Here is a 26864-nt window from a genome sequence, read left to right on the forward strand (position 1 = left end):
AGCCTTAAAAAATGTACAAATGTCAGTTGTCCCACACAAAATCGGCCGAAGTTCAAAACAATACACTCACGCAACCTCCTCTAACTAAAATGTCAAGCAGTACTACAGTGAATTATTAGTTCACTGAAGGCAGTTTACGTAAAAAGGAGCGCAGCACAAAGAGAACATATTTCACTGTAAAGCACTGAAGAAGGAGATAGAAAGTGAGATGGGCTTAGCTGTTGTGTCCAGGCTTGAACGTGCATTTGTCCGTCCGACACAATACTTGGTTGTTCGTTTGACAAAAGCTTGCAAAAATGTTGCTAGTAATCGATGAGATCAGAGGCCAGAACGGCACCAACTCGTCAGGAGTAGCGCGACAAAAGGCGACCAAACTTGGAAACGTTATAACTAAGCACATTGAAACTAAACAAGACTTTTTCGGAGTTGCACACACCTGTCAAAACTACCGCGCCAATAGAGAGCTCCTAACAGAGCTGGAAGAGCCGTCTTGATTTCCTCCTTCCTGACTGCTGCTGCGCTCTTTAGTGGCAGTGCTGCGGTGACGACTCCGTGTAGAGATTTCGTTACTAGTGTTTGTGTGTTTAACTGTTGCTTTGTCAAGTAGCCGAGGTTGTTTTTCACCATTCTATCTGATTAATTTTACAGTTTGTAATGTATTTATTAATATAACATTATTGAGGACGTTAATATTTGACGGCTGCAGTAATGTTGCTATGCCTGGTGGAAGTCTAGCCTAGAACAATATTCCGTCAGTAGCACTTTGATGAGAGTAAATTGAATGTGTTTGTAGAATAGAATGAATGACATCATGGAACTGACAAAATGTAAATGGAACTTTGACCTGTTCCATGTAGAACTCAGAGGGACAAGGCAACACTGTCTTGTTTTGCACACTTTGTACAAAATAATAAAATGCAGTACTACAGGATATTTCTTAACGTAGCTCTTTATTAGCTAGCTACAACTGCATGTTCACTTATCTCCAACCATGATCAACTGACCATGACCTCACCATCTGGGTGGTCTTAACCAATCATAGCACAGTATGATACAGCGGTAAAATGCATCCAATTACAATTCAGTATGTTTACACATATGAATATTACATCCCCCTTCTTTTAAAACATAACACAAATGTTTACATATTCTAAGCGTTTCTTTTGAATACATGCTCTGTAGTTTGAAATCAAGGTAAGTAACCATTTATATTGCATACTACACCAACTGAATCAACAGACTCTGAAACAATGATCCAACATGACCTAACCATTTGGGTGGTCTTAACCAATCATAGCACAGTATGATATGGCGGTAAAATGCATCCAATTACAATTCAGTATGTTTACACATATGAATATTACAAACACATTCTGAAATATTATAAACATTCCAATTAGTAGGCTATAATAAACATGATTCTGTATTTAGTCAATGGAATACATTGGAAATGGGCCACATTTAAAAATGTAAACCCACTCCTCAAATGAAGAAAGGCAACTAGATATGCAGTCTGTTGTACGTTTTCTATTGAAATAAAAATACCTACCCTTTCTGATGTGCTGGTCTGGTCCTCATGCATGTTCATGACTTAAAGAGGAAGGAAATGAAGTTCTGCATCAGCTATTTGTTCCCACCCAACTACTTTAAATATGTATCAACCATATAATTCACACTTACTGTCAGTTTCCTTTACAACCAGTAAGTTGACTCGACTAATACAAGACTCCTCTCCCCTTCACTTCACTCTGTAAGTACACTTGACAATATCTTGAAATATAGTTTTGGTTATTTGTATTTAGTCATAAGTCATATACTTGAGGGTAATGTATCATCTTACTACTTATGTTTTGAGCTGTGTTTTGGTTGTTACATCAGGGCCAGTATTCATAAAGTGCCTCATTGCCACAGTGTTGATCTAGGATCAGGGCCCCCAGTCCATATAATTATTATGTAAAAGGTGTGTGTGCGTGTGAGTGAGAGTCACTTGCTGTTTATCCTCACAGCTTGGGGATAGGAGCTCTCATTGAACCTGGTGGACAGTCTTTAGGCTGCTGTACAGCTTGACGGACCGTAGAGGATTGAACAGTTATCCTCCTATATTTGTGGATCTGTGGAAAAAAAATGCTTCAGAACAATCAATGTAGAAATTTGTGTTTACAGTACTACAGATCTGTTCAATAAGTTGTTGATGATGGTAATGATGATGATGGTGACCACTTTATTGTATCCATTAGGAAATTGTTTTTACATCATGTCATCTTAAATAGACAGACATGCAACACATCACACACCTTACATACAGTCGTGGCCAAAAGTTTTGAGAATGACACAAATATACATTTTCACAAAGTCTGCTGCCTCAGTTTGTCTGATGGCAATTTGCAAATACTCCAGAATGTTATGAAGAGTAACCAGATGAAGTGCAATTAATTGCAAAGTCCCTATTTGCCATGCAAATTAACTCAATCCCCCAAAAACATTTCCACTGCATTTCAGCTCTGCCACAAAAGGACTAGCTGACATGTCAGTGATTCTCTCGTTAACACAGGTGTAAGTGTGGACGAGGACAAGGCTGGAGATCACTCTGTCATGCTGATTGAGTTTGAATAACAGACTGGAAGCTTCAAAGGAGGTGGTGCTTGGAATCATTACATTCTTCCTCTTCCAAACATGGTTACCTGCAAGGAAACACGTACCATCATCATTGCTTTGCACAAAAGGGCTTCACAGGCAGGATATTGCTGCCAGTAAGATTGCACCTAAATCAAAGCATTTGTCGGATCATCAAAGAACTTCAAGGAGGCGGTTCGAATTGTTGTGAATAAGGCTTCAGGGGCGCCCAAAGAAAGTCAGCAAGGCAGCAGTGTCTCCTAAAGAGTTGATTCAGCTGCAGGATCTTGGCACTACCAGTACAGAGCTTGCTCAGGAATGGCAACAAGCAGGTGTGAGTGCATCTGCACACACAGTGAGAGCGGGAAAACTTTTTGGAGGATGGCCTGGTGTCAAGAAGGGCAGCAAAGCCACTTCTCTCCAGAGGCTTATCAGGGACATATTGATATTCTGCTAAGGTACAGGGATTGGACAGCTGAGGACTGGGGTAAGTCATTTCTACGATGAATCCCCTTTCCGATTGTTTGGGGCATCCAGGAAAAAACATCAGGAAATAAAATAGTGAGCTCTACCATCAGTCCTGTGTCATGCACCAACAGTAAAGCTTCCTGAGACCATTCATGTGGGTTGCTTCTCAAAGGGAGTGGGCTCCTCACAATTTGCCTAAGAACATAGCCATGAAAAAGAATGGTACCAACACACATCCTCCAGGGTGCTTCAAATCAAATCAGTTTATTTGTCGTAAGCGGGAATACAACGGGTGTAGACCTTACGGTAGAAATTCTTACTTACAGGCTCTAACCAGTAGTGCAAAAAGGTGTTAAGGTGAACAATAGGTAAGTAAAGAAATAAAACAACAGTAAAAAGACAGGCTATATACAGTAGCGAGGCTATAAAAGTAGCGAGCAGTAGCAGTAGCGTAAAAGAGAGGGTGGTGGGTGGCGGGACACAATGCAGATGTGCGGGAGCACTGGTTGGTATTAATTGAGGTAGTATGTACGCCCAGTGTATAGTTAAAGTGACTATGCATATATGACAAACAGAGTAACCATCCAGGAACAGTTTGATGACGAACAATGCCTTTTGCAGCATGATGGAGTACCTTAACATAAGGCAACTATGTGGCTCGGGGAACAAAACATCGATATTTTGGGTCCATGGCCAGGAAACTCCCCAGACATTAATCCCATTGAGAACTTGGTCAATCCTCGTGGTGGTGGACAAACAAAAACCCACAAATTCTGACATACTCCAAGCATTGATTATGCAAGAATGGGCTGCCATCAGTCAGGATGTGGCCCAGAAGTTAATTGACAGCATGCCAGGGCGGATTGCAGAGGTCTTGAAAAAGAGGGGTCAACACTGTGAATATTGACTCTTTGCACCAACTTCATGTAGTCCCACTGTAGCTCAGTTGGTAGAGCATGGCGCTTGCAACGCCAGGGTTGTGTGTTCGATTCCCACTGGAGGCCAGTATGTAAAAATGTATTCCATCTACTGTAAGTTGCTCTGGATAAGAGTGTCTGCTAAATGACTAAAATGTAATGTAATTGTTAGTAAAAGCCTTTGGCACTTATGAAATGCTTGTAATTATACTTCAGTATTCCATAGTAACATCTGACAAAAAAATCTAAAGACACTGAAGCAGCAAACTTTGTGGAAATTAATATTTGTGTCATTCTCAACTTTTGGGCACGACTGTACATATTGCAATAGACTTACAGACAGACAGTATTCACGTAGACAACCATATAGCACAATACAACACAATATGATCCTGGTTCATTTTCAGTAATGAGGCCATGTACACCATTTACAGTTTCTACTTAGATAACATAAGGTGGAGTTATTCACCAACAACAGTAAGGTTATTGTTTATGTTTCTAAAGGAGACTGCAGGGTAGGAGATGCAACAATGACCTTGAGAACAACAGGAAGTGTGTTTGGTCTTTCTCTGGTCTGTATGGTCTCATTCTTATCTCTTTTAGTTGCTCTGTTTAATAATATACAGACATTTCTAAAAGGATAAGAATCATAATGTTATTCTGGTGTGTTCTGTTAGGAGTCTCCACTTTACTTTAAATAGTTATATTTCATACCTCACTGAGTGATGCTTATCTCTGGTTTCCATTCACACTCAGCAACTCAGCAACTATGGCAACAAAGTGTGAACAAACCCTACTGTCAGTGTGAACCAATAGGTTTGTGCTTAATGTAAGGTGCTTGTGATGTCTAACTGTGTTTTAGTGGTACTCGGGAAAGATGGCTGGAGTGTGACTTACACCACTCTGAGTATCTGTGCCTTGAAGGGGTCAACAGTGAACATATCCTGCTCTTACACATATCCCAGTAATCATGAGATCAAAACAGCTTTCTGGTTTACTAAATGGGAGTCTGGTATGGATCCTGAAGATCTGAGCTCAGTGCCAGGGTATGAGGGTCATATAGAGTACCTTGGGGATAAGAAGAGTGACTGTACCCTGAGAATCACAAACCTGAGATTGAGTGACTCTGCTGGGTACAGGTTCAGATTGATAACATCCGGAGACAAGATTGCTGGCTCACCTGTCTCCCTGACTGTCACAGGTAATCTGTCACACATCTCACATCTATTACTGTAATTACCTTATTAAGGGCAGTAATACAGGCACAGTAGTGGATGGATGTGATGGAAATATACTAAATGTAGTATTTCATATAAGAGGACATATATAGGAGAGAATAATCATTTGTTTCCATTTTACTCCTAGATGTTGTGTTGGAAATGAATCCTACATCTGTGTCAGAGGGGGAGGGAGTCACACTGACATGTAGAACCAAATGTACGCTGGACCCAATCACAGCCTACAGTTGGTATAAGAATGGACAGCCTATAACAAACACCAACACCTACTCTCCTGTCTATAGCCTATTCTCAGTCAGCAGTGAGGATACAGGCAGATACTTCTGTGCTGTAAAAGGCCATGAGGATCTCCCCTCTGCTGAAGAGACTCTCACTGTCACATGTAAGTGCATGGGGTTTAAATCTTTAGTTTGCTATATTAACATTGTAGTGACAGATATTATTGATGTATTGTGTAATTTTAGTTATCTGAGAATGTAATTTTGAGAATGTAATTTTGACATGAGATATCATGTGTATTTGTAATATAACTACTGTCTTAATGCTCTGGAAAATGATATTTTACCAGATGGCTCAAGGAACACCTCAGTGTCAGTCAGTCCCTCTGGTGTAATAGTGGAGGGCAGTTCAGTGACTCTGACCTGCAGCAGTGATGCCAACCCACCTGTGGACAAATACACCTGGTACAAGAAGAATGTAGCCTCACCAAAAGCATCAGGACAGAGTTACAGCATCACTAACATCATCTCTGAGGACAGTGGAGAATATTACTGTGAGGCTGAGAATAAAATAGCATCATAACTCTACATGTCGGTGATCATTGCTTAGCAGGTAAAGTTACATCTTCAATACTTCAATATAAACTACGTTTCAATCTGTTAATCACTATACTTTGTCTTATTACACCTACGTTTATAACTATATATTGGGTTATAAGATCCCGTAACAAGTATTGCATTATGTCCTGTATTATACTTTCTTTTTAGTTTATTATATCATGCCATGTATTCATCATCCATATTTTATTATAGTGAAACAGACCTCAGTTCTGACTGCAGCTGTAGGAATCATAGTGGTTGTTCTGGTTCTCATCCTCTGTCTCTCTGGACTCATGTGGTTCAGGTGAGTTAAAATGCATATTATTATGTTGTTCATTATTACAATTCAGCGCTCTGATTTGTTGTTAACTTCATTAATTAAGTCATTTGTTTATTAATTAATGCACAAAACAGGAAGAAGACCTCCAAATCCCCCTCTGACACAAGAGACACAGCAGATGATGGACAGGTGAGTCTGTTGGAATCAGAAGATGACTGTGTATTCTTTGTGGAACATTTTCCTTCCTCATGTTGTCTGTCCTCTCTTTTTTACCCATCAGGAGACTCTAGTTCAGTGTATGACAACGTCTCAAGCGTGGCCATGAGCCTGAACCAGCCAGGATGACATTCACTACACCGGCGTCCACTTCTCTTGCTCCCAAAACCAGGAAGCGCCTGTGCTCCACCATCCAACTGCCTCAGCAAGAAACAGGAAGAAGATGTCAGTACTCTGCTCTGAAATTCAACTCCCTGCCTTACCTGGTGAGCATATTATTAAGGTCATTTCATACTGCTGCTGCTTATTGTGTAGATGTCATCAATATGCAAAACAGTTGACCACTAGTGATGTAGTTTCTTAAAACTACCAACCCAACAATGGACATCTCAATACAATTACTATACCATGTCTATAATGAGGTAGTGATGTGATGATGATTTTTCTGCCTGTGTTCCAAATGGCACCCTATTCCCTATTTAGTGAGCCCTATAGGCCCTGGTCTGGGTAATTGCACTATAAAAAATTTATGATTGCCACCATTTAGGATGCATTCTGTTTCATTTCTGTTTCTCTCTCCTCAGACCCGCAGCAGCACAAGCAGCCTAGGAGGACCCCTCTGTGCTCTACAGTACAGTAAACATACCCAGAACCAAGAAGACCTGAACATAACAAACCCAGAACCAAGAAGGCCTGAACACAGCAAACCCAGAACTAAGGCCTGAACACAACAAACCAGAACCAAGAAGGCCTGAACACAACAAACCCAGAACCAAGAAGGCCTAGACACAACAAAACCAGAATTAAAGAAGGCCTGAACACAACAAACACCCAGAACCAGAAGGGCTGAACACAGCAAACCCAGAACCCAAAGGCCTGAACACAACAAACCCAGAACCAAGAAGGCCTGAACACAGCAAACCCAGAACCAAGAAGGCCTGAACACAACAAACCCAGAACCAAGAAGGCCTGAACAATAGGCAAACCAAGAAGGCCTGAACACAACAAACCCAGAACCAAGAAGACCTGAACACAGCAAACCCAGAACCAAGAGGGCCACAGACACTAGCAAACCCCAGAACCAGAAGCCTGAACACAGCAAACCCCAGAACCAAGAAGGCCTGAACACAACATACCCAGAACCAAGAAGGCCTGAACACAACATACCCAGAGAGGCCTGAACTGTCACCAGAGGACCTAGACACAACATACCCAGAAGGCCTGAGCACAACTCAAACCCAGAAGGTACCTGAACACCTTAACATTCCCAGAAGGCCTGAACTCAACAAGATAAAACAAAACCTTGTACACTATATATAAAAAAGTATGTGGACACCTTCATATTAGTGGATTTGGCTATTTCAGCCACACGGTTGAATTGAAGACACAGCCATGCAATCTCCATAGACAATTGGCCGTGGTGCCTTAATTAAGAGCTCAGTGACTTTTTCGGCGTGGTACCGTCATAGGATGCCACCTTTACAACCAGATCTGTTTCTGCCCGTCAACTGTAAGTGCTGTTATTGTGAAGTGTAAACTACCACGAGAAACAATGACTCAGCCGTGAAATGGTGGGCCACACGACTCACAGAAACGGGGCCGCTGAGGAAGGCTGAAGCATTTAGTCCATTAAAATCATCTGTCCTCGGTTGCAACACTCCAGCACAATAACGGTTCGGGAGCTTCTGGAAGTGGTTTCAATGGCCGAGCAGCCCCGGCTAGATCACCATGCCTGTTGCAAGCGTCGGCTGGAGTGATGTAAAGCTACGCCTGCATTGGACTCTGGAGCAGTGGAAACGCATTCTCTGGAGTGATGAATACCTCTTCACCATCTGACAGTCCCACTGACAAATCTGGGTTTGGCTGATGCAAGAGAGCATGGCTGCCCAATGCATAGTGCCAACTGTTAATAATGGTCTGGGGCTGTTTTTCATGGTTCGGGCTAGGCACCTTCATTTCCAGTGAAGGGAAATCTACGCTACAGCATACAATGACATTCTAGATAATTCTGTGCTTCCAACTTTGTGGCAACAGTTTGGAAAGGCACTTTCCTGTTTCAGCATGACAATGCCCCTGTGCACAAAGCGGTCCATACAGAAATGGTTTATCCGAGATCGTGTGGAAGAACTTGACTGGCCTGCATAGAGCCCTGATCTCAGCCCCATCGAACACACCAACTGCGAAACCCAGACCTAATTGCCCAACATCAGTGTCCGACCTCACTAAGTGAAGCAGAAGCAGGTTCTTAATGTGTAACTGTCTGGTGAAAATCTCCCTTTATAAGTTAATGTTCTGATATCTCATGCCCAAATGAAGTTGTTGACTTGTCCTGTACTCATATTTGTGGCCAAAGCATGAATTGGAGAGAAAAACACTGGCCAATCAGCGGTCTGGGAGGAGGATAAGGCCTGGCCAATCAGCGGTCTACAGTACATTAATATTGTTTTATGACCAGTATACGCCCACACCATTCTGTTGTTGGGGTACACAGCTCTGTTGTTGGGAATTCGCCCACAGCTTTCTGTTGGGGGGTGCGCCCCCACCATTCCATCACAGAAAAGCTGCTTTTTAACATAATTATAATTATTTAGTATGAAAACTATTTCACTTATATTGTAAGTAATTATAGGTCATATTTCATAGAAATCTGGAAACACTGGACAGTTACTTTAAATTGTGATGATTTAGATGTCAATCAAATCATGTCATAAATAATCATATCTTATAGAATCATGCTGAAATATCACACTCACGGACGCACGCATGCACGCTCACACACAAACACACAAACCCACCTTTTGACAGGACTCTAGGAACTCTTCAATGGTGACCACTCCGTCATTGTTCTTGTCCATTTTCTGACAGAGTGAGACACAGAGTAAAGGATTAAAGGTACTGTAACTTTAAGGCTGAGTCCCAAATGGCAACCTATTCCCTGTAAAGTGCACTACTTTGGCTTTTTAATTGTGAGAGATAGTCATCGTGCCTACTCCTTACTAAATAGCTTGGTGAAGAATTTGTTTAGAAATCTGATCCTAGATCTGTAGTTATGTGTTACTTAGAAGAAGTTGTTGACATGCTCCTTGGCGGTGTCATTCTGCGCCTGAGGAGTGCGTACCGTTCCCATCTTATCATGGGCGCGCCCAGTATCCAGTCATCTCCTGGAATGCACACACACACCACAGGAAGTTTGAGAGAACAGACATGTAAAACACTGACTGGAGTAATCAGTGGAGATGGTATCAAATACATCAACATGGTCTCTAGGTGTTTGATGCCATTCCCATTTCCTCCGTTCGGCCATTATGATGAGCATGCACATGAACACACAGTCATACACATGCACACACATAGACACGCATGTTTATATGTGCCTTTGCTGATCATTTGTTAGCATGACCTGGCGTAGCCTGCTAAATGTTTGTAGCTCACCGCTAATGATAATGCAGAAACACATGGGGGCTGTTCAGTCTGATGTTTGCTGAGTATTTGTTAACATGACCTAGCTAACACCTTTCTAAATGTTTGTAGCCCACCACTAATGATAATGCTAAGGCTACATGGGGGCTGTTCAGTCTGATGTCTAGCCATAAATGTTCATTGATATGTGATTCAGGCACTGCAATATTATATTATGTTTAGCTTTTTGAATGTTTAGCTTTATAATGTTCAATTGAGAACATTATTTATTGTATTTGTGATGCAGTAGTGTGAATATCTTTCGGCCTAATTGTCTTGTATAGCATTGTGTGTGTAATTTTTATGGTTAATTCTATTTCCATGTATCTCTTTCCTCCTAGAAACCCTGTTGTATAAGAACCAAAGTGAACCGGAGGAGGCCTTGTTGTGGTCACAATAAAACCCTTTGTCAGACGTCCCTGTTGTTCTTCCACACATTCCCTGAATCAGTACCTAGGGATTAGTAAAGGTCATCCAGAGGTCTTTCTACCAGATCTGCAGTTTTACACATGTATTAACAGCTGGAGCTCGTCACAGGCGCTTAACAGCTGACATAATGCCGAGACCTTCGTACTTAATGCCAGTTGGTTTTTAGGTTCTGTCCACTATAGTGCTGTCTGAATTCAGAACATGGTGTTGAGGCCCGTCACTCTACTCTTGATGGTACACCACCACACATGCAGACACAGCTGTTTACCATTTGAAGATGTTTTATATTATTGTGTGGTTATATTCTCTGGTCTCACACTTCAGTAAGGAACTGCACGTCAAAAGTCTGTCAACAACACAACACTTCTTCTCAAGACTGAAGATGCCGTGCACTAACAAAAGGTGAGGGGAGGCGGTGTCCTGCAGCACATCCAAGCACCCTGATTGGTTAGCTGGTGTAGCAGTGTGAAGGGTGATCGACAGCGCTGCAGGCCAATCAAGCACACGCACAGTCGCCACCATGCTTATAGGGCTCTGGTCAAGGTAGTGCACAATATATGGATTAGGGTGTCAGTGTAACAGAATGATAGTGGTATGTTGTGCTACTACAGACGTAGTGTTTGTGTGATTAAATGTGACATTGTCAAGTAGCCAGTGTTGTGTTTCACAATTCTATCTGATGTATTGTCAGTTTGTTATGTTGTTATTAGTCCAACATTATTGAGGACATTATTATTAGGATGGTGCAGTAATGTTGAGATGCCAGTAGGGAGAGCTCTAGTCTAGAACACTGGAACCTTCAGTACCACTTTGATGCAGCTGATGAGGAGTGTACATTGAATGTGTTTGTAGAATAGAATGAATGACATCGTGGAACTGACCAAATGTCAGCAGCATAGCCCCCTGTGTCCCACTGCTGGCTTGTCTCTGAAGCTAAGTAGGGTTGGTCCTGGATGGGAGACCAGATGTTGCTGGAAGTGGTGTTGATGGGCCAGTAAGAGGCACTCTATCCTCTAGTTGTAAAAAATATATATTCCCAAAGGGTTGTGTTTGAGGATGTTCAGGGTGCTGTCATTCAGATGGGACATTAAATGGGCGTCCTGACTCTCTGTGGTCACTAAAGATCCCTTCGTCATTTATTGTAGGGTTATTAACCCTGGTGTCCTAGCATAATATGCCCCTCATGCCACCTAATCATTTTTAGCTTCTAATTGTCACTTTTAACTATTCCCCAGGTTGTGCTGTAAAAATAGAATGTTCTCAGTCAACACCTGGGAGAAATAATATATATATATATATATATATATATATATATATATATATATAGACCTTTGACCTGTTCCATGTAGACCTCAGAGGGTCAAGGCAACACATTCTAAGATATTATAAACATTCTAAATAGCAGGCTATAGTAAACACATTCTAAGATATTATAAACATTCCAAATAGTAGGCTATAGTAAACACATTCTAAAATATTATGAACATTCCAAAAAGTAGGCTATAGTAAACACATTCTAAGATATTATAAACATTCTAAATAGTAGGCTATAGTAAACACACTGTTTCCATGATTTGAATTTGATTTAATAGGATCCCTAGAAGCAGACACCAATGGCGACAGCTAGTCTTACTTGGTTCAGACACCTAATATGATTCTGTATGTAGTCAATGGAATAAAATAAAAATTGTCAAAGTCTTGGCCATTTAAAAATGTGTAGCACACTCAAATTAAGAAAGGCAACTAGATATGCAGTCTGTTGTACATTTTCTATTGAAATACAGTAACACCCCTTTCTGACTTGCTGTTCTGGTCCTCATGCATGTTAATGTCTTAAAGAGGAAGGAAAGGACAGTTCTGTATCAGCTACTTGTGTTCTGACTACTATACAGGGGCGAAAATGATATCAACTTTGGAGGGGACAATTACATGAAATTTTCTCAAGAGCAATTCTGAGGGGACACCAGTGCTGTAACACATAGCCTACGTTGTAATATATTAAATGTATATTGAGGAACCAAAGAAATAAGGTGTTTGCCTTACTCCTAACTACCGGTACCCAAAACTACACAACTAATCACAACAGCAATACCATTGCCTTTAACAAATCTTAGTTCAGTCACCAGTTTAAGTTGAGGGTGGGGGTATCCATGGCATTGCCAATTATTATGTTCCTATTTTACAAGTCAAAAAAATGTAGAACCTTTCATAATGTTGCCAAACAAAGACTCAACAAACTTACCTGAGACTCCTGTCTCTGCATATCTCTGTCCCCAGCTCTGCTGTCTGTGTGCCATCTGTTGCCTGCTCTGCCTAATGACATCATTGTGAAACATTTCCATTAGTATTTCTTCTTTCTCATGAACATTTTATCCAACTAGTCTTTTGAGATATTAGGCTACTAGGGTTCTTACTTTGCATTTTGGTATACTGAAAAACCTCTGATGTCCGTCTTTTTTTCTGCCATTTTCTACCTAGCTGGCTACACACACACACACACTTTGTAACAGTGTAGGTTCCATCCCTCTCTTACCGCCCCAACCGGGCTCGAACAGGGACCCTTGCACACATCAACAACTGACACCCCGCGAAGCATGGGTACCGCCAGCGCCACAAAAGCCGCGGCCCGCTTACCCAGCAGCAAAACCCTACTTCAAGTCTCAGAGCTAGTAGCGTCTTTGGTTGAAATGCTATTGACGCACCACGCTAACTAACTTAGCCATTTCACGCCGATTTGCCTCACCCCTTTTGACCTCCTCCTTTTCCGCTGCAACCAATAATCCGGGTCAGCAGCATCAATGCCAACAGTGAGTTCGTCCTCTCTTCGCCCCAACCCGGGCTCGAACTAGGGACCCTTGCACACATCAACAACTGACACCGAAGCATCGTTACCCATCTTGCAGCGCGAGAAACCCCTACTTCAAGTCTCAGAGCTAGTAGCGTCACTGATTGAAATGCTATTAAGCGCGACACCGCTAACTAACTAGCCATTTCACGCCGGATGAACACACACACACACACACACAGTGTGCAGGTTATTTACAGTAGGAGATGGGCTTCTACCATCTTATCTTCTATCATTCTATATGGGCTTCGATCTAAAGGTAGCTAGCAAATGTGAAGCAGTTTGCAGTGACAAGAGTTGACAGCTGTATGAGTTCACCATTTACACAACATATGCCATAAAACCTTTTGTAATTTTAATCGTTTGTTTCATATTGGCTAGCTTCCAACAATAGCTGAATTGCCAAATATAGCGAGCACCAATTCCGTTTCAGTGGTGTTTGCTATAATCTTTGCTACCGGGTTAAATTAAAGTGGTAAATAAATCAATAAAAGTTCCCTTGCGACAATTTGGCTTTTTACCTTGAGACATTAAATGTATCTAAGACAATGGTAGAACAGAGTGTAGTTCTGTTCAGTTTGGACTTCTGAAGCACTAATTTACAGTGAATCTGAACCCTCTGTTACCTTGCCAACTAAGGAACTGGCAGTGGATCAAACCATTGTGAGGCCAAAGGGTGGGGGGTGCAATCTTTGAAACTTAAAAACGAGCTATTAAGTGTCTATAATCAGCACAATTGCTTTCATTGCATATTAGTAATATTAATTAAATTACATAGTTATGTTTACAGTGATATATTGGGACAAATCATATTTTTGGGATGGGGTCGTGTCCCCGTCCCCTAGGATCTCCGCCCTGCTACTATAAATATGTATCAACCACAGAACTGACACTTACTAGCAGGTCCTCACTGATCAGTTGACTCACTGTACAATACCTCTCCCCTTCAGTCTGTAAGTACTCTTGATATCTTGAAATAGGGTTTTTAGTTTTTAGCCGCAAGTCATGTACTGAAGGGTCCCAGACTTGGAGTGCTGATCTAGGATCAGGTCCTCCTGGTCCATATAATTATGATCTAAATGGGAAAACGAATCCTAGATCCTACTCTGAGACACTTTGTGAATATGGACACTGTCATATAATGATGATACAAAAGTAGTGTGTGACTTGCTGTTTAGCATCACAACTTGGGGATAGGAGCTATCATTCAAGCTGGTGGTAACTGCCTTGCTGAAGTTGGCACATGTTTCCACCTTGCCAGGTCGGGGATTTAAACCAGCAGTGTTTTTGTTGCCCATTAGCGTCTCTTAACCTCTGACTACCTGCGATACAACTGAACGTTCCATATTACCAAACTATTATGATGATGTTATTTACACACCATCCACTCCAAGGCTGTGATGATGATGTGTTGTTATATTACATCAAATGACACCATAGCCCTATAAATTGCACTACTTTTGACTAGAGACCAACCTGCCCCTGATGATATGTACAGTTCAAGTCGGAGAAGTTTACACATATAGCCAAATACATTTAAACTCAGTTTTTCTACAAGAAAAAAGCATAACAAATTAATTTAAAAATTATAGATACATTACTCCTCTATGCACTCAAATATGTCCGATTTTAAAATAGCTTTTCGGATGAAGCACATTTTGCAATATTCTAAGTACATAGCCCAGCCATCCGCGGCTAGCTATTTAGACACCGACAAGATTAGCCTTCACCATAATAACATTTCTATAAGAAAAATGTTCTTACCTTTCTTGTTCTTCGTCAGAATGCAATCCCAGGACTTCTACTTCAATAACAAATGTAGGTTTGGTTCAAAATAATCCATCGTTATATCGAATAGCGGCGTTTTGTTAATGCGTTCTAGACACTATCAGAATGGTAATCCCACGGTGGAAATGCGCATGCGTGACAAAAAATGTCTAAATATTCCATTACCGTACTTCGAAGCATGTCAACCGCTGTTTTTAAAACCAAATTTTATACCATTTATCTCGTAGAAAAGCGATAATATTCCGACCGGGAATCTGCAATAAACTAAACAGCGAATTAAAATACTCCATAGGGGCTAATCGCGCTTAACTCATTCCATTGTCACTAATGGGACACTTGAATAAAGCGATAATCTGTTTCAGCCTGAGGCTTGCCTCGTCAACCTTCAGGATTTTTCCGCCTTCTGAGAGCCTATTGGAGCCTGAACATCACGTTACAAAGATCCTTACTCTTCAATAAACAGATGCAAGGCCTTACGACTCCTTGTCAAACAGGCCACTTCCTGCATGAAACCTTGTCAGGGTTTTGCCTGCCATAGGATTTCTGTTAGCACTCACAGACACCATTCAAACGAGTTTTAGAAACTTTGGGGTTCTTTCTATGCAAACCTGAACAATAATATGCATATTCTAGCTTCTGAGTTGGTGTAGGAGGCAGTTAAAAATGGGCACATATTTTTCCAAAATTCTCAATACTGCCCCCCCTAGCCCAAACAAGTTAAATTATTTAACTTGATTGAAACATTTTGTGTAGCCTTCCACAAGTTTCCCACAATAAGTTGGGTGAATTTTGGCCCATTCCTCCTGACAGAGCTGGGGTGTAACTGAGTCAGGTTTGTAGGCCTCCTTGCTTGCTCATACTTTGTTCTGCCCACAAATGTTCTATGGGATTGAGGTCAGGACTTTGTGATGCTCACTCCAATACCTTGACTTTGTTGTCCTTAAGCCATTTTGCCACAACTTTGGAATATGCTTGGGGTCATTGTCCATTTGGAAGACCCATTTTGCGAGCCAAGATTTAACTTCCTGACTGATGTCTTGAGATGTTGATTCAATATATCCACATAATTTTCCTCCCTAATGATGCCATCTATTTTGTGAAGTGCACCAGTCCCTCCCCTGCAGCCAGCTTGCCCCCACAACATGATGCTGCCACCCCCACGTGTTTAAAAGTTGGGAAGGTGTTCTTGACTTGCAAAAGCTTCCCCCTTTTTCCTCCAAACATATGATGATGTTGCGGCCAAACAGTTATATTTTTGTTTCATCAGCCAGAAGACATTTTCTCCAAAACTATGATCTTTGTCCCCATGTGCAGTTACCAAACTGTAGTCTGGCTTTTTATAGGCGGTTTTTGGAGCAGTGGCTTCTTCCTTGCTGAAAGCGAAGCCTTTTTCAGGTTATGTCGATATAGGACTCGTTTGTCTGTGGATATAGATACTTTTGGCCACCTGTTTCCTCCAGTATCTTCTCATGGTCCCTTTGCTGTTGTTCTGGGATTGGTTGCGCACAACCCGCACCAGAGTACGTTCATCGCTAGGAGACAGAATTGTGATACAGTGAAATAATCTGTCTGTAAACAATTGTTGGAAAAATTACTTGTGTCATGCACAAAGTAGATGTCCTAACCGACTTGCCGACTAGCTTTTGGTTCTGTTGTCCGATTGGAAATACGTTTGGTTCCAATGTACTTTTAGGACTATGCTTTTGGTACCAATGTACTTTTGGGACTATGCTTTTGTTTCCGTTGTACTTTTGGGACTATGCTTTTGCTTCTGTTGTACTTTTGGGACTATGCTTTTGGTTCCATTGTACTTTTGGGACTATGCTTTTGGATCCATTGTACTTTTGGGACTATGCTATTGGTTCCATTGTACATTTGGGACTATGCATTTGGTTCCATTGTACTTTTGGGACTATGCTTTTGGTTCCATTGTACTTTTGGGACTGTTCTTTTGGACTATGCCATTGTACTTTTGGGACAATGTTTATTTAACCTTTATTTAACCAGGCAAGTCAATTATTAATAACAAATATTATTTACCACAACGACGAGGCTAAAGGCCTCCTGTGGTATGGATACTCAAATAACAGTTTCAATCTAATTAACATAATAATCCAAATCGCCTAAAATCTGTCCGTTCAAGATAGCGATATCAAGTCCACACGCATCCATACGATCGTAGCAATAAGCATCGGCGATGAAAGGTGGCAGAGTAAAGGCGATGTTTGTCGAACCATGAGACATCAACGAAAACATATGTACAAAAACATAATTAAAAATACATTTGACTAAAAGGACAACACAGACAGAAGACACTGGCAACAGCTCAAATACACCAGCAAACAAACAGGAGGTGTGTATAGTGTAAAACAACAGGCTTCCTTACATAAGGCAATGCAAACTAGTGTCATGTGGTGACAACTAGGAAACAGGGCATGTCTCAACAACCTGTTCATCTATTTGTCCTTTGAACTCCTCCAGACACCAGGTCCTGGTGTTTTAGGTCGGCTTGGAGGGAATTCAAGATCAGGGGCTGAGTAATGAAAGGGACTATTACTATAAAACAAGATTTGAGATCTGAGCTTGTATTATGTGTTCTCATTTTGAGCTAGACGACTAGGTGTTCTTAAATGAATAAAAATGTACCAGTGTTTGAGCCTGTGTGTTGCTACTGATGTCCACCTGACAGCATTGTAGAGATCACAATGGTGGGATTAGGCGATCTCTCTGCATGACACACAAGTCAAGAGCCTTCAGTGGAGAGCTTGAGACTTGCACATAAATAGTAACACCATTGTCCAACACAGAGAGAAAAGTACAACGATTCAACTCCTTTCTGGCTGCAAAGGAAAAACAATCTTTATGCCGGTAATAAAACCCAATACGTTGTTATTGGTTCCATTGTACTTTTGGGACTATGCTATTGGTCCTATTGCATGTATTTTGAATGTGGCACACAACCATACGTGGCACACAACCATGAGTCAGCCTGGAACGTCACCAGTGTCCATGGGGTGTTCTAACATCCACACTAGACCACCTTAAATGAAACAAGTAGTGTGCTGCTGTGGATATTGGAACAAGACCCATAACACCTTCCTAATAGTGAGGAGTACAGAATGATTGTTTGAGAGCATCAATGTAAAAAGACAATCTGTCTGTATCCTCTCAGCATGTGGAGGACCTGCTTACTGTTTTATTATGTCAATCAGTTGTACTAATTAATAATAAAATACAGTTTTATCACATCAGATGAAGTTTCATTATTAAATGTCATTTTTATCTGTATCTTTATCCGGTGCCACATGGCGTATATTTACGTTTCCCTCTGATTGGATTGTCTGAATTCTCTTGACATTGATGAAAGATGTGAATCCCTCTACCCTGGCAAAGACATAGACCATATCTAGGAAAACGATTTAGGCTTTGCTTGTTCCTCTCTGCCCCTGGCCCCTGTTCCTCTCTGCCCCTGTTCCTCTCTGCCCCTGGCCCCTGTTCCTCTCTGCCCCTGGCCCCTGTTCCTCTCTACCCCTGTTCCTCTCTGCCCCTGGCCCCTGTTCCTCTCTGCCCCTGGCCCCTGTTCCTCTCTGGCCCTGTTCCTCTCTGCCCCTGGCCCCTGTTCCTCTCTGTCTGAGTCCCTTTTCTCCACCTTCCCGGAGGTTACTAACAATTAATCAATAATCACACACACAACACACACACACACACACACACACACACACACACACACACACACACACACACACACACACACACACACACACACACACACACACACACACACACACACATAGGCAGTGTTAACTGAGTTGTCTCATTTCAGGTGGAGTGTTTGAACCCTGTGAAGAGGGAGAGAGTCTCACTAACAGGTAAACATTAACACACTTGTCTCAGAATGATTATTTCTATTCACTAGAAATGACCCCAGTTTAGCACTGTATGTATGTTTCCTCAGGTATTCAGTTGTTTAAAGCAGGGAATGACCCGGTATTCTCAGGCTGTGGACATGTTCTCTGAGGCTATCCCTGTAACCCCAAAGACCACAGGAACACAACACCTTAAAGCTTGACCTCTAACCTGCTTGAGCCCCAAACACCACAGGTACACAACTTCAAAATACCACTATACTCCCACCTGAAATTAGATTTGTATAATCTTGTTCAAACTCTGTCTATCTCTATATCGCTCTTTCTCTCTCTCTCTCTCTCTGGTTCTTTAGCACTCGTTTTGGTTCTAGGTAGAATTATTTTTGGTTCCAGGTAGAACCTTTTTGTATTCCATGTAGAACCCTCTGTGGAAAGGGTTCTACATGGAACCCAAAAATGTTCTACCTGGAAACAAAAAGGGTTCTTCAGTGTTCTCCTATGGGGAGAGCCAAATAACCCTTTTAGGCTCTAGATAGCACCATTTGTTTTCTACAAATCAGAAAGATGTATATCCATGTCCTCGTTCAGCCACGACTCTGAGAAACATATATTACAGTTTTGTTCAGGTCCCGTTGACAGGATAGTCTCGAGCTCATCCAGTTTGTTGGTCTAGTTGGTGGTCTATTTGATCACTGACGTAATCTCGTCAGGATGCCTGCTCGCTTGACTCTCTGTTGCCGGGGATCAGGGTCTGGTCCGGAGTAAGCAGAATGTCCAAAGTTGCAGACTCGTTAAAGTAGAAATTTCTATCCAAATCAAGTTTAGTGATCAATGTTTAGAAGCTGTTTTGGCCATAGGAAATGATTTCAGAGACATTAAGAACAAAAAAAATTTAAGACCAGCATAAAAAAAACACAAAATAGCATCCACTGCAGCACCACCTCCTTCTATCACCAGCCTCCTCTGCTTTACATAAGGGCCAACATTGTATCATAATATGATAGTGGCTTATACTACTATAGACATCAGTGTTTGTGTGCTTAAATGTGACTTGGTCAAGTACTAGCCAGTGCTCTGTTTCCTTAGTTTGTTATGTTGTTATTGACCGGTACTGTACACAATGACCAACAGTGGTTGTGTCCCAAATGGCACCCTGTTCCCTTAATAGTGTACTACTTTTGACCAGGGCACATAGGGTGCATTTGGGATGTAATCCGTGTGTAACAGAATATCATAGTGGCATTATATTACTGCCCAAATTAGTGAGGACATCATTTGATGAGAGGAGGCTGCAGAAATGTTGAGAGATGACAGATGTGTGTGTGTGTGTGTGTGTGTGTGTGTGTGTGTGTGTGTGTGTGTGTGTGTTGTATGGTTTTACTGTCCTTGTGTGGACCAGAAGTCCTCACAAGGACAGTAAAACAAGGAAAAGTTGGACAAGTGGATACATTTCACAGGTCCCCACAAGGAAAAAGGCTATTTTTGGTTGAGGGTTAGGATTATGAGTTAGGTTTAGGGGTTAAAGTTAGGATTAAGATTAGGGTTAGTGGTTAGGAAAAACATATTTTGAATGGGAATAAATGTTTTGGTCCACACCAGGAATAAACACAAAATGTTGCTGTGTTGTTTGTCATTAGTTTACTCCAATTAGAGGAGGGGAGTTAGGGTTAGGGGGAAATAATAAAGATTCAGATTGTTTAATAGTGACATGCACAGGGTTGCAGGTGTGATGGGTATAGTGAACATCTTAGGCTTCGAGCTCCTTTATACAGGACTAGTGAAATAAAATTATGAAAAATGGTAATAAAACAATAGAAATAGCACTATATAGATAATAACAACTCTGGCCGTGATGAATAAATATATGACCATTGGGGTGGAGGCAGAGTAAAGACTGAAGAGGGGTTGGGGTGGAATGACCATAGGGGGAGCAGCAGCATGATCATTGAGTGGAAAATATATTTACAAAATATAGATATAAACTCAGCAAAAAAAGAAACGCCCTCTCATTGTCAACTGCGTTTATTTTCAGCAAACTTAACATGTGTAAGTATTTGTATGAACATAACAAGATTCAACAACGGAGACATAAACTGAACAAGTTCCACAGACATGTGACTAACAGAAATTGAAAAATGTGTCTCTGAACAATGGAGGGGGGGGGGGCTGCATTAAGTACTGCAGTGCATCTCCTCCTCATGGACTTCTCAGATTTGCCAGTTCTTGCTCTGAGATGTTACCCCACTCTTCCACCAAGGCACCTGCAAGTTCCCGGACATTTCTGGGGGGGAATGGCGCTAGCCCTCACCCTCCGATCCAATAGGTCACAGACGTGCTCAATGGGATTGAGATACGGGCTCTTCGCTGGCCATGGCAGACCACTGCCATTCCTGTCTTGCAGGAAATCACGCACAGAAAGAGCAGTATGGCTGGTGGCATTGTCATGCTGGAGGGTCATGTCAGGACAGGCCTGCAGGAAAGACACCACATGAGGGATGAGGATGTCTTCCCTGTATGCACAGCGTTGAGTTTGCCAGCAATGACAACAAGCTAAGTCCGATGATGCTGTGATACACTGCCCCAGACCATAGCGGACTCTCACCCCAAATCAATCCGGCTCCAGAGTACAGGCCTCAGTGCTTAACACTCATTCCTTCGACGATAAACGAATCTGACCAGCACCCTGGTGAGACAAAACGCGATTCATCGTGAAGAGCCGTTTTGCCGATCCTGTCTGGTCCAGCGACGGTGGGTTTGTGCCCATAGGCGACGTTGTTTCCGGTGATATCTGGTGAGGACCTGCCTTACAACAGACCTACAAGCCCTCGGTCAGCCTCTCAGCCTTTTGCGGACAGTCTGAGCACTGATGGAGGATTGTGCGTTCCTGTAGTGTAACTCGGGCAGTTGTTGTTGCCATCCTTTACCTGTCCGCGGGTGTGATGTTCGGTTGTACTGATCCTGTGCAGGTGTTGTTTCACGTGGTCTGCCACTGCGAGGACGATCAGCTGTCCGTCCTGTCTCCCTGTAGCACTGTCTTGGGCGTCTCACAGTACGGACATTGCAATTTATTTCACTGGCCACATTTGCTGTCCTCATGCCTCCTTGCAGCATGCCTAAGGCACGTTCATGCAGATGAGCATGGACCCTGGGCATCTTTCTTTTGGTGTTCTTCAGAGTCAGTAGAAAGGACTCTTTAGTGTCCTGAGTTTTCATAACTGTGAACTTAATTGCCTATAGTCTGTAAGCTGTTAGTGTCTTAACGACCGTTCCACAGGTGCATGTTCATTAATTGTTTGTGGTTCATTGAACAAGCATGGGGAACAGTGTTTAAACCCTTTACAATGAAGATCTGTGAAGTTAGTTCGTAAAATTAAAATATCTTTGAAAGACAGGGTCCTGAAAAAGGGATGTAACTTTTCTGCTGAGTTTATATATATATATATATATACATAAACTCAGCAAAAAAGTAACATACACACACACACACACACACACACACACATATTCATATATATTATATATATATTGTATATATTTACAAAAAATATAAATAGGGAATTGGAAATGATTCAGACAATTACATTGATGGAAGCCACAATCTATCTGCAATATTAAAGCTGAGCTACCCATTAAAAACAAGAGTGTGTGTGAGTCACTTGCTGTTTATCCTCACAGCTTGGGGATAGGAGCTATCATTGAACCTGGTGGTCAGTCTTTAGGCTGCTATACAGCTTGATGGCCGTATAGGATTGAACATTTATCCTCCTATATTTGTGGTTCTGAGAATAAAACAGCTTCAGAATAATCAATGTAGAAATATGTGTTTACAGTTCTACAGATCTGTTCAATAAGTGATTGTTTTTGTTGATGATGATGATGACTTTAGTGTATCCACTAGGAAATAGTTTTGCATCATACATCATGTCACCTTAAATGTAGACAGATTTAGACAGACATGCAACACATCACACACATTACATACAGACAGTATTCACATAGACAACCATATAGCACAATACAACACAACACAATATGAGCCTGGTTCATTTTCAGTAATGAGGCCCTGTACCCCATTTACAGTTTCTGCTTCAATGTATCCCAGGTGGAGTTATTCTGCCAGCTATAGGTGAGTTGTTGTTTATTGTTTCTAAGACTGCAGGGTGGGAGATGCAACAATGGCCTTGAGAACAGCAGGAAGTGTGTTGGTGGTCTTTCTCTGGTCTGTAGCAGGTATGGTCTCATTCATAGTGTTTTAGTTGCTCTGTTTAATAATCTACAGACATTTCTAAAAGGATAAGAATCATAATGTTATTCTGGTGTGTTCTGTTAGGCATCTCTACTTCACTTTAAATAGTTATCTTTCACACCTCACTGAGTGATGCTTATCTGTGGTTTCCATTCTCACTCAACTCAGCAACTATGGCAACAAAGTGTGGACAAACCCTACCATCAGTGTGAGCCAATTGGCCTTGGCTTAATTCTGATACCATTGTGTTGTGTGACTGTGTTTCAGTGGTACTGGGTCAGGATGGCTGGAGAGTGACATACACCACTCAGAGTATCTGTACCTTGAAGGGCTCAACAGTTGAGCTGTCCTGCTCTTACACATATCCCAGTGGTTATACAGTCACAACTACCTTCTGGTTCACTAAAAATGATGCTGAGGGGAATTATGTGAGTCTGAGTGATGACCCAGACTACAAAGGACGTGTGACATACCGTAGGGATAAAGAGAATGGTCACACCCTGTCAATCACAGACCTGAGAGAGAGAGACTCAGCTACATACAAATTCAGATTTACAGATCAAACTGGGAAATGGAGATATACCGGCAATCCTGGAGTCACTCTGTCTGTCACAGGTACAGTTACATTCAATATAGCTAAACTGTTGAATTTCATTTAGTTCAGGATAAATGTATTGGTTTGTATTTATGTCTGTATAACATAGGATTTCCTCCATCTTTGTATTAGAGCGATAAGTCAGTGATAAAGGGATTTATAGTGATATTGTTTTTTCTCCAGGTCTTCAGGTGAAGGTGACTGGTGGACATCAGGATAAGATACTGACCTGTATCACCACCTGTACTCTGACTGACAACCCCACCTACATCTGGTACAGAAGCAATGGACACAAAGTAAGGAAGGTTACTTCCAGCCTGTACTCAGACTACTTTAGTGATGCAGACAGTTACTCCTGTGTTAAAGTCATGAGGATCTCCACTCTCCTGCAGTGTGTGAGTGTGAACTTTTTTAATCCAAAATTTGTTTCAGGTTGTCAGACGATCATTATTTAATTTGCTGTGAATGTGAATTTCACTTCTGCTTTAGTTCCGTATCCTTTGCCAAGCAGTGTTGAATGGGCTTCAAGATATATAATCAAATTCATGAAAACGCAGTCAATGGAGAAATTTACTTCTACCAGATACCTTTCATTACGTTTTTGTACTTGTACACCATTGCACTACTTTTTTCAGTACTGAAGGCCCATGAAAAAAAAAACTACAAAAGTTTAAAAACTACAAAGCTGAGGGAGCCGTCACTTCCTTGTTACTTTCACAGCATATGATTTTAACTAGTGAAAACTTGTTTTCCTACTTAATCAACAGTGTTGGCTTTTTTTATTTATATTTCGAGGCGGGGCATCACCTCGTTAGTCAGTATGTGTTACACCTGTGTTCACTTGTCCATCTGGTTAGTGGGAAGGTGTTTCACCTGTGCTGGCCCAGGTGATATTTAAGAGTGGCTGGGCCGATGATAAAGTTTGTTTAAGCGATGTGGAGGGTCAGCACATTATTTGGTTCTCCCTATTTGAGTTATAGAAAAACAATTCTTTATCTTCCCTGTTTTTGAGTGTTTTTGAGTGGTTTTGCTCCATTTTTTGGTTTGCTTTCTGTCTTCACATTTGGTGTGTGTTTTTATTTTGTTTTCTTCTTATTGGGCAAATGTTGTGGGCGCTCATGTCTTTTTGGTTTCAGTTGTTGTTGCTAGTCAACTTTCAATGGACACCCTTATGAGTTTCTTTCAGAACACTTCCTGGAAACCAGTCACATTTTGGTCTTTGTCAGTGACTGTTATTTCCCCCTTCCGTTTTAGTGACTTTTGGTTTTCTTGCAGGTGAACATAACAACATAAGTGTATAGGTAATATAAAGGTGTTCTATTGTCTTCTTGTATTTCAGGTAACAACTGTTGGAGTGTGACTTACACCCACCAGAGTATCTGTGTCTTGAAGGGGTCAGCAGTGAACATATCCTGCTCTTACACAAATCCCAGTTATCATGAGATCAAACAAGCTTTCTGGTTTACTAAATGGTCTGGAATGGATGCTGAAGATCTGAACTCGGTGCCAGGGTATGAGGCTCATATAGAGTACCTTGGGGATAAGAAGAGAGACTGACCCTGAGAATCACAGACCTGAGATTGAGTGACTCTGCTGGGTACAGGTTCAGATTCATAACATCTGGAGAAAAGTTTCATGGCTCACCTGTGTCCCTGACTGTCACATGTGATCTGTCACTCATCTCACATCTATAACTGTCATTACTGTATTAAGGGCAGTCATACAGACACTGTGGTGGAATGTGACAGGAAAAAACAAATGTAGTATTTCACATAAGAGGACATACCGGACACTGAATAAAATATAAATGCAACAAGAAATGTGTTTGTTTAATGAGCTGAAATAAAAGATCCCAGAAATGTTCCATTTGCACAAAAAACATACAGCTCTCAAATGTTGTGAACAAACTTGATAACATCCCTGTTTGTGAGAATTTCTCCTTGGCCAAGATAACCCATCCACTTGACAGTGTGGCATATAATGAAGCTGATTAAACAGCATTATCATTACACAGGTGCACTTTGTGCTGGGGATAACAAAAGGCCACTCTAAATTGTGCAGTTTTGTCACACAAGACAATGCCACAGATGTATCAAGTTTTGAGGGAGTGTGCAATTGGCATGCTGACTGCAGGAATGTCAGCCAGAGCTTTTACCAGATAATTGAATGTTAATTTATCTACCGTAAGCCGCCTCCAACGTCATTTTAGAGAATTTGGCAGTAAGTCCAACTAGCCTCACAACCGCAGACCACGTGAATGGCCACAATCAACAGCCTGATCAACACTCTGTGAAGGAGATGTGTCACGCTGCAGGAGGCAAATACGCTTTTTGTTCATATGGAACATTTCTGGGATGTATTATTTCAGCTCATGAAACATGGGACCAACACTTTACATGTTGCATTTATATTTTTGTTCAGTGTAGTTGAAACAGAGACCTGAGAGAGAGAATGACTGTCATTATTGTCTCTAAAATAGTTTATTCAGATTTAAGAGGGCAGTATAACACGGAGTTACTCTGTCACAGGTAATACCGTGCTAAATACTAGATCAAGATTCGATACAAATGTGCCTCATCAATCTACGGACTAACGAAATTTGTATTCAAACAAAATGAATAGTCTAGTTATTGTAGGCTAGTTCAACACGTATCTTGATTTGTGTTTATTCAGTATTAGGGTCAGGATGATAGTCTGTACAGACTGTAATAGGAATGGCTTGCATCATTTCTTCAGAAGAGAACTCAGTAAATTCATACAGTATTTTCATGTGATATATTTCTCTCCAGATTTACAGGTAAAGATGACAACTTCACTGTTTTCAAGACAGCTGACACTGACCTGCAGCACCACATGTACTCTGACTGGTAACCCCACCTCCATCTGGTACAAGAACGGACACAAAGTAAAGGAGGACACTTCCAGCCTGAACTCAGACTACTTTAGTGATGCAGACAGTTACTCCTGTACTATAAAATACCATGAGGATCTCCACTCTCCTGCAGTGTGTGAGTGTAAATTCAACTACAGTATTCCTCAGTAGGCTATATTCATTCATGTTGGTGAATTAGACATCTGAAACACTC

General features: G+C 41.4%; 1 protein-coding gene and 1 long non-coding RNA gene across 2 annotated transcripts; both read left to right on the top strand.

Moving 5' to 3' along the window:
• Positions 1–4644: 4644 nt before the first annotated feature.
• On the top strand, positions 4645–6037 carry LOC106595102 (B-cell receptor CD22-like). Its single transcript, XM_045687033.1, has 3 exons — positions 4645–5199; positions 5364–5618; positions 5805–6037. Exons 1-3 carry the CDS (start codon positions 4842–4844, stop codon positions 6035–6037), a joined length of 846 nt encoding a protein of 281 aa, XP_045542989.1. The 5' UTR covers positions 4645–4841.
• An 8158-nt stretch (positions 6038–14195) lies between these two features.
• Positions 14196–23793, top strand: LOC123744758 (uncharacterized). The gene is made up of 3 exons (XR_006771230.1): positions 14196–14236; positions 23090–23167; positions 23451–23793. It is a non-coding gene; the product is annotated as an uncharacterized lncRNA (long non-coding RNA).
• Positions 23794–26864: the final 3071 nt, after the last annotated feature.

The sequence above is a fragment of the Salmo salar genome, chromosome ssa09 (assembly GCF_905237065.1).
Source record: "Salmo salar chromosome ssa09, Ssal_v3.1, whole genome shotgun sequence".
In the NCBI taxonomy this organism is placed as follows: Eukaryota; Metazoa; Chordata; class Actinopteri; order Salmoniformes; family Salmonidae; genus Salmo; species Salmo salar.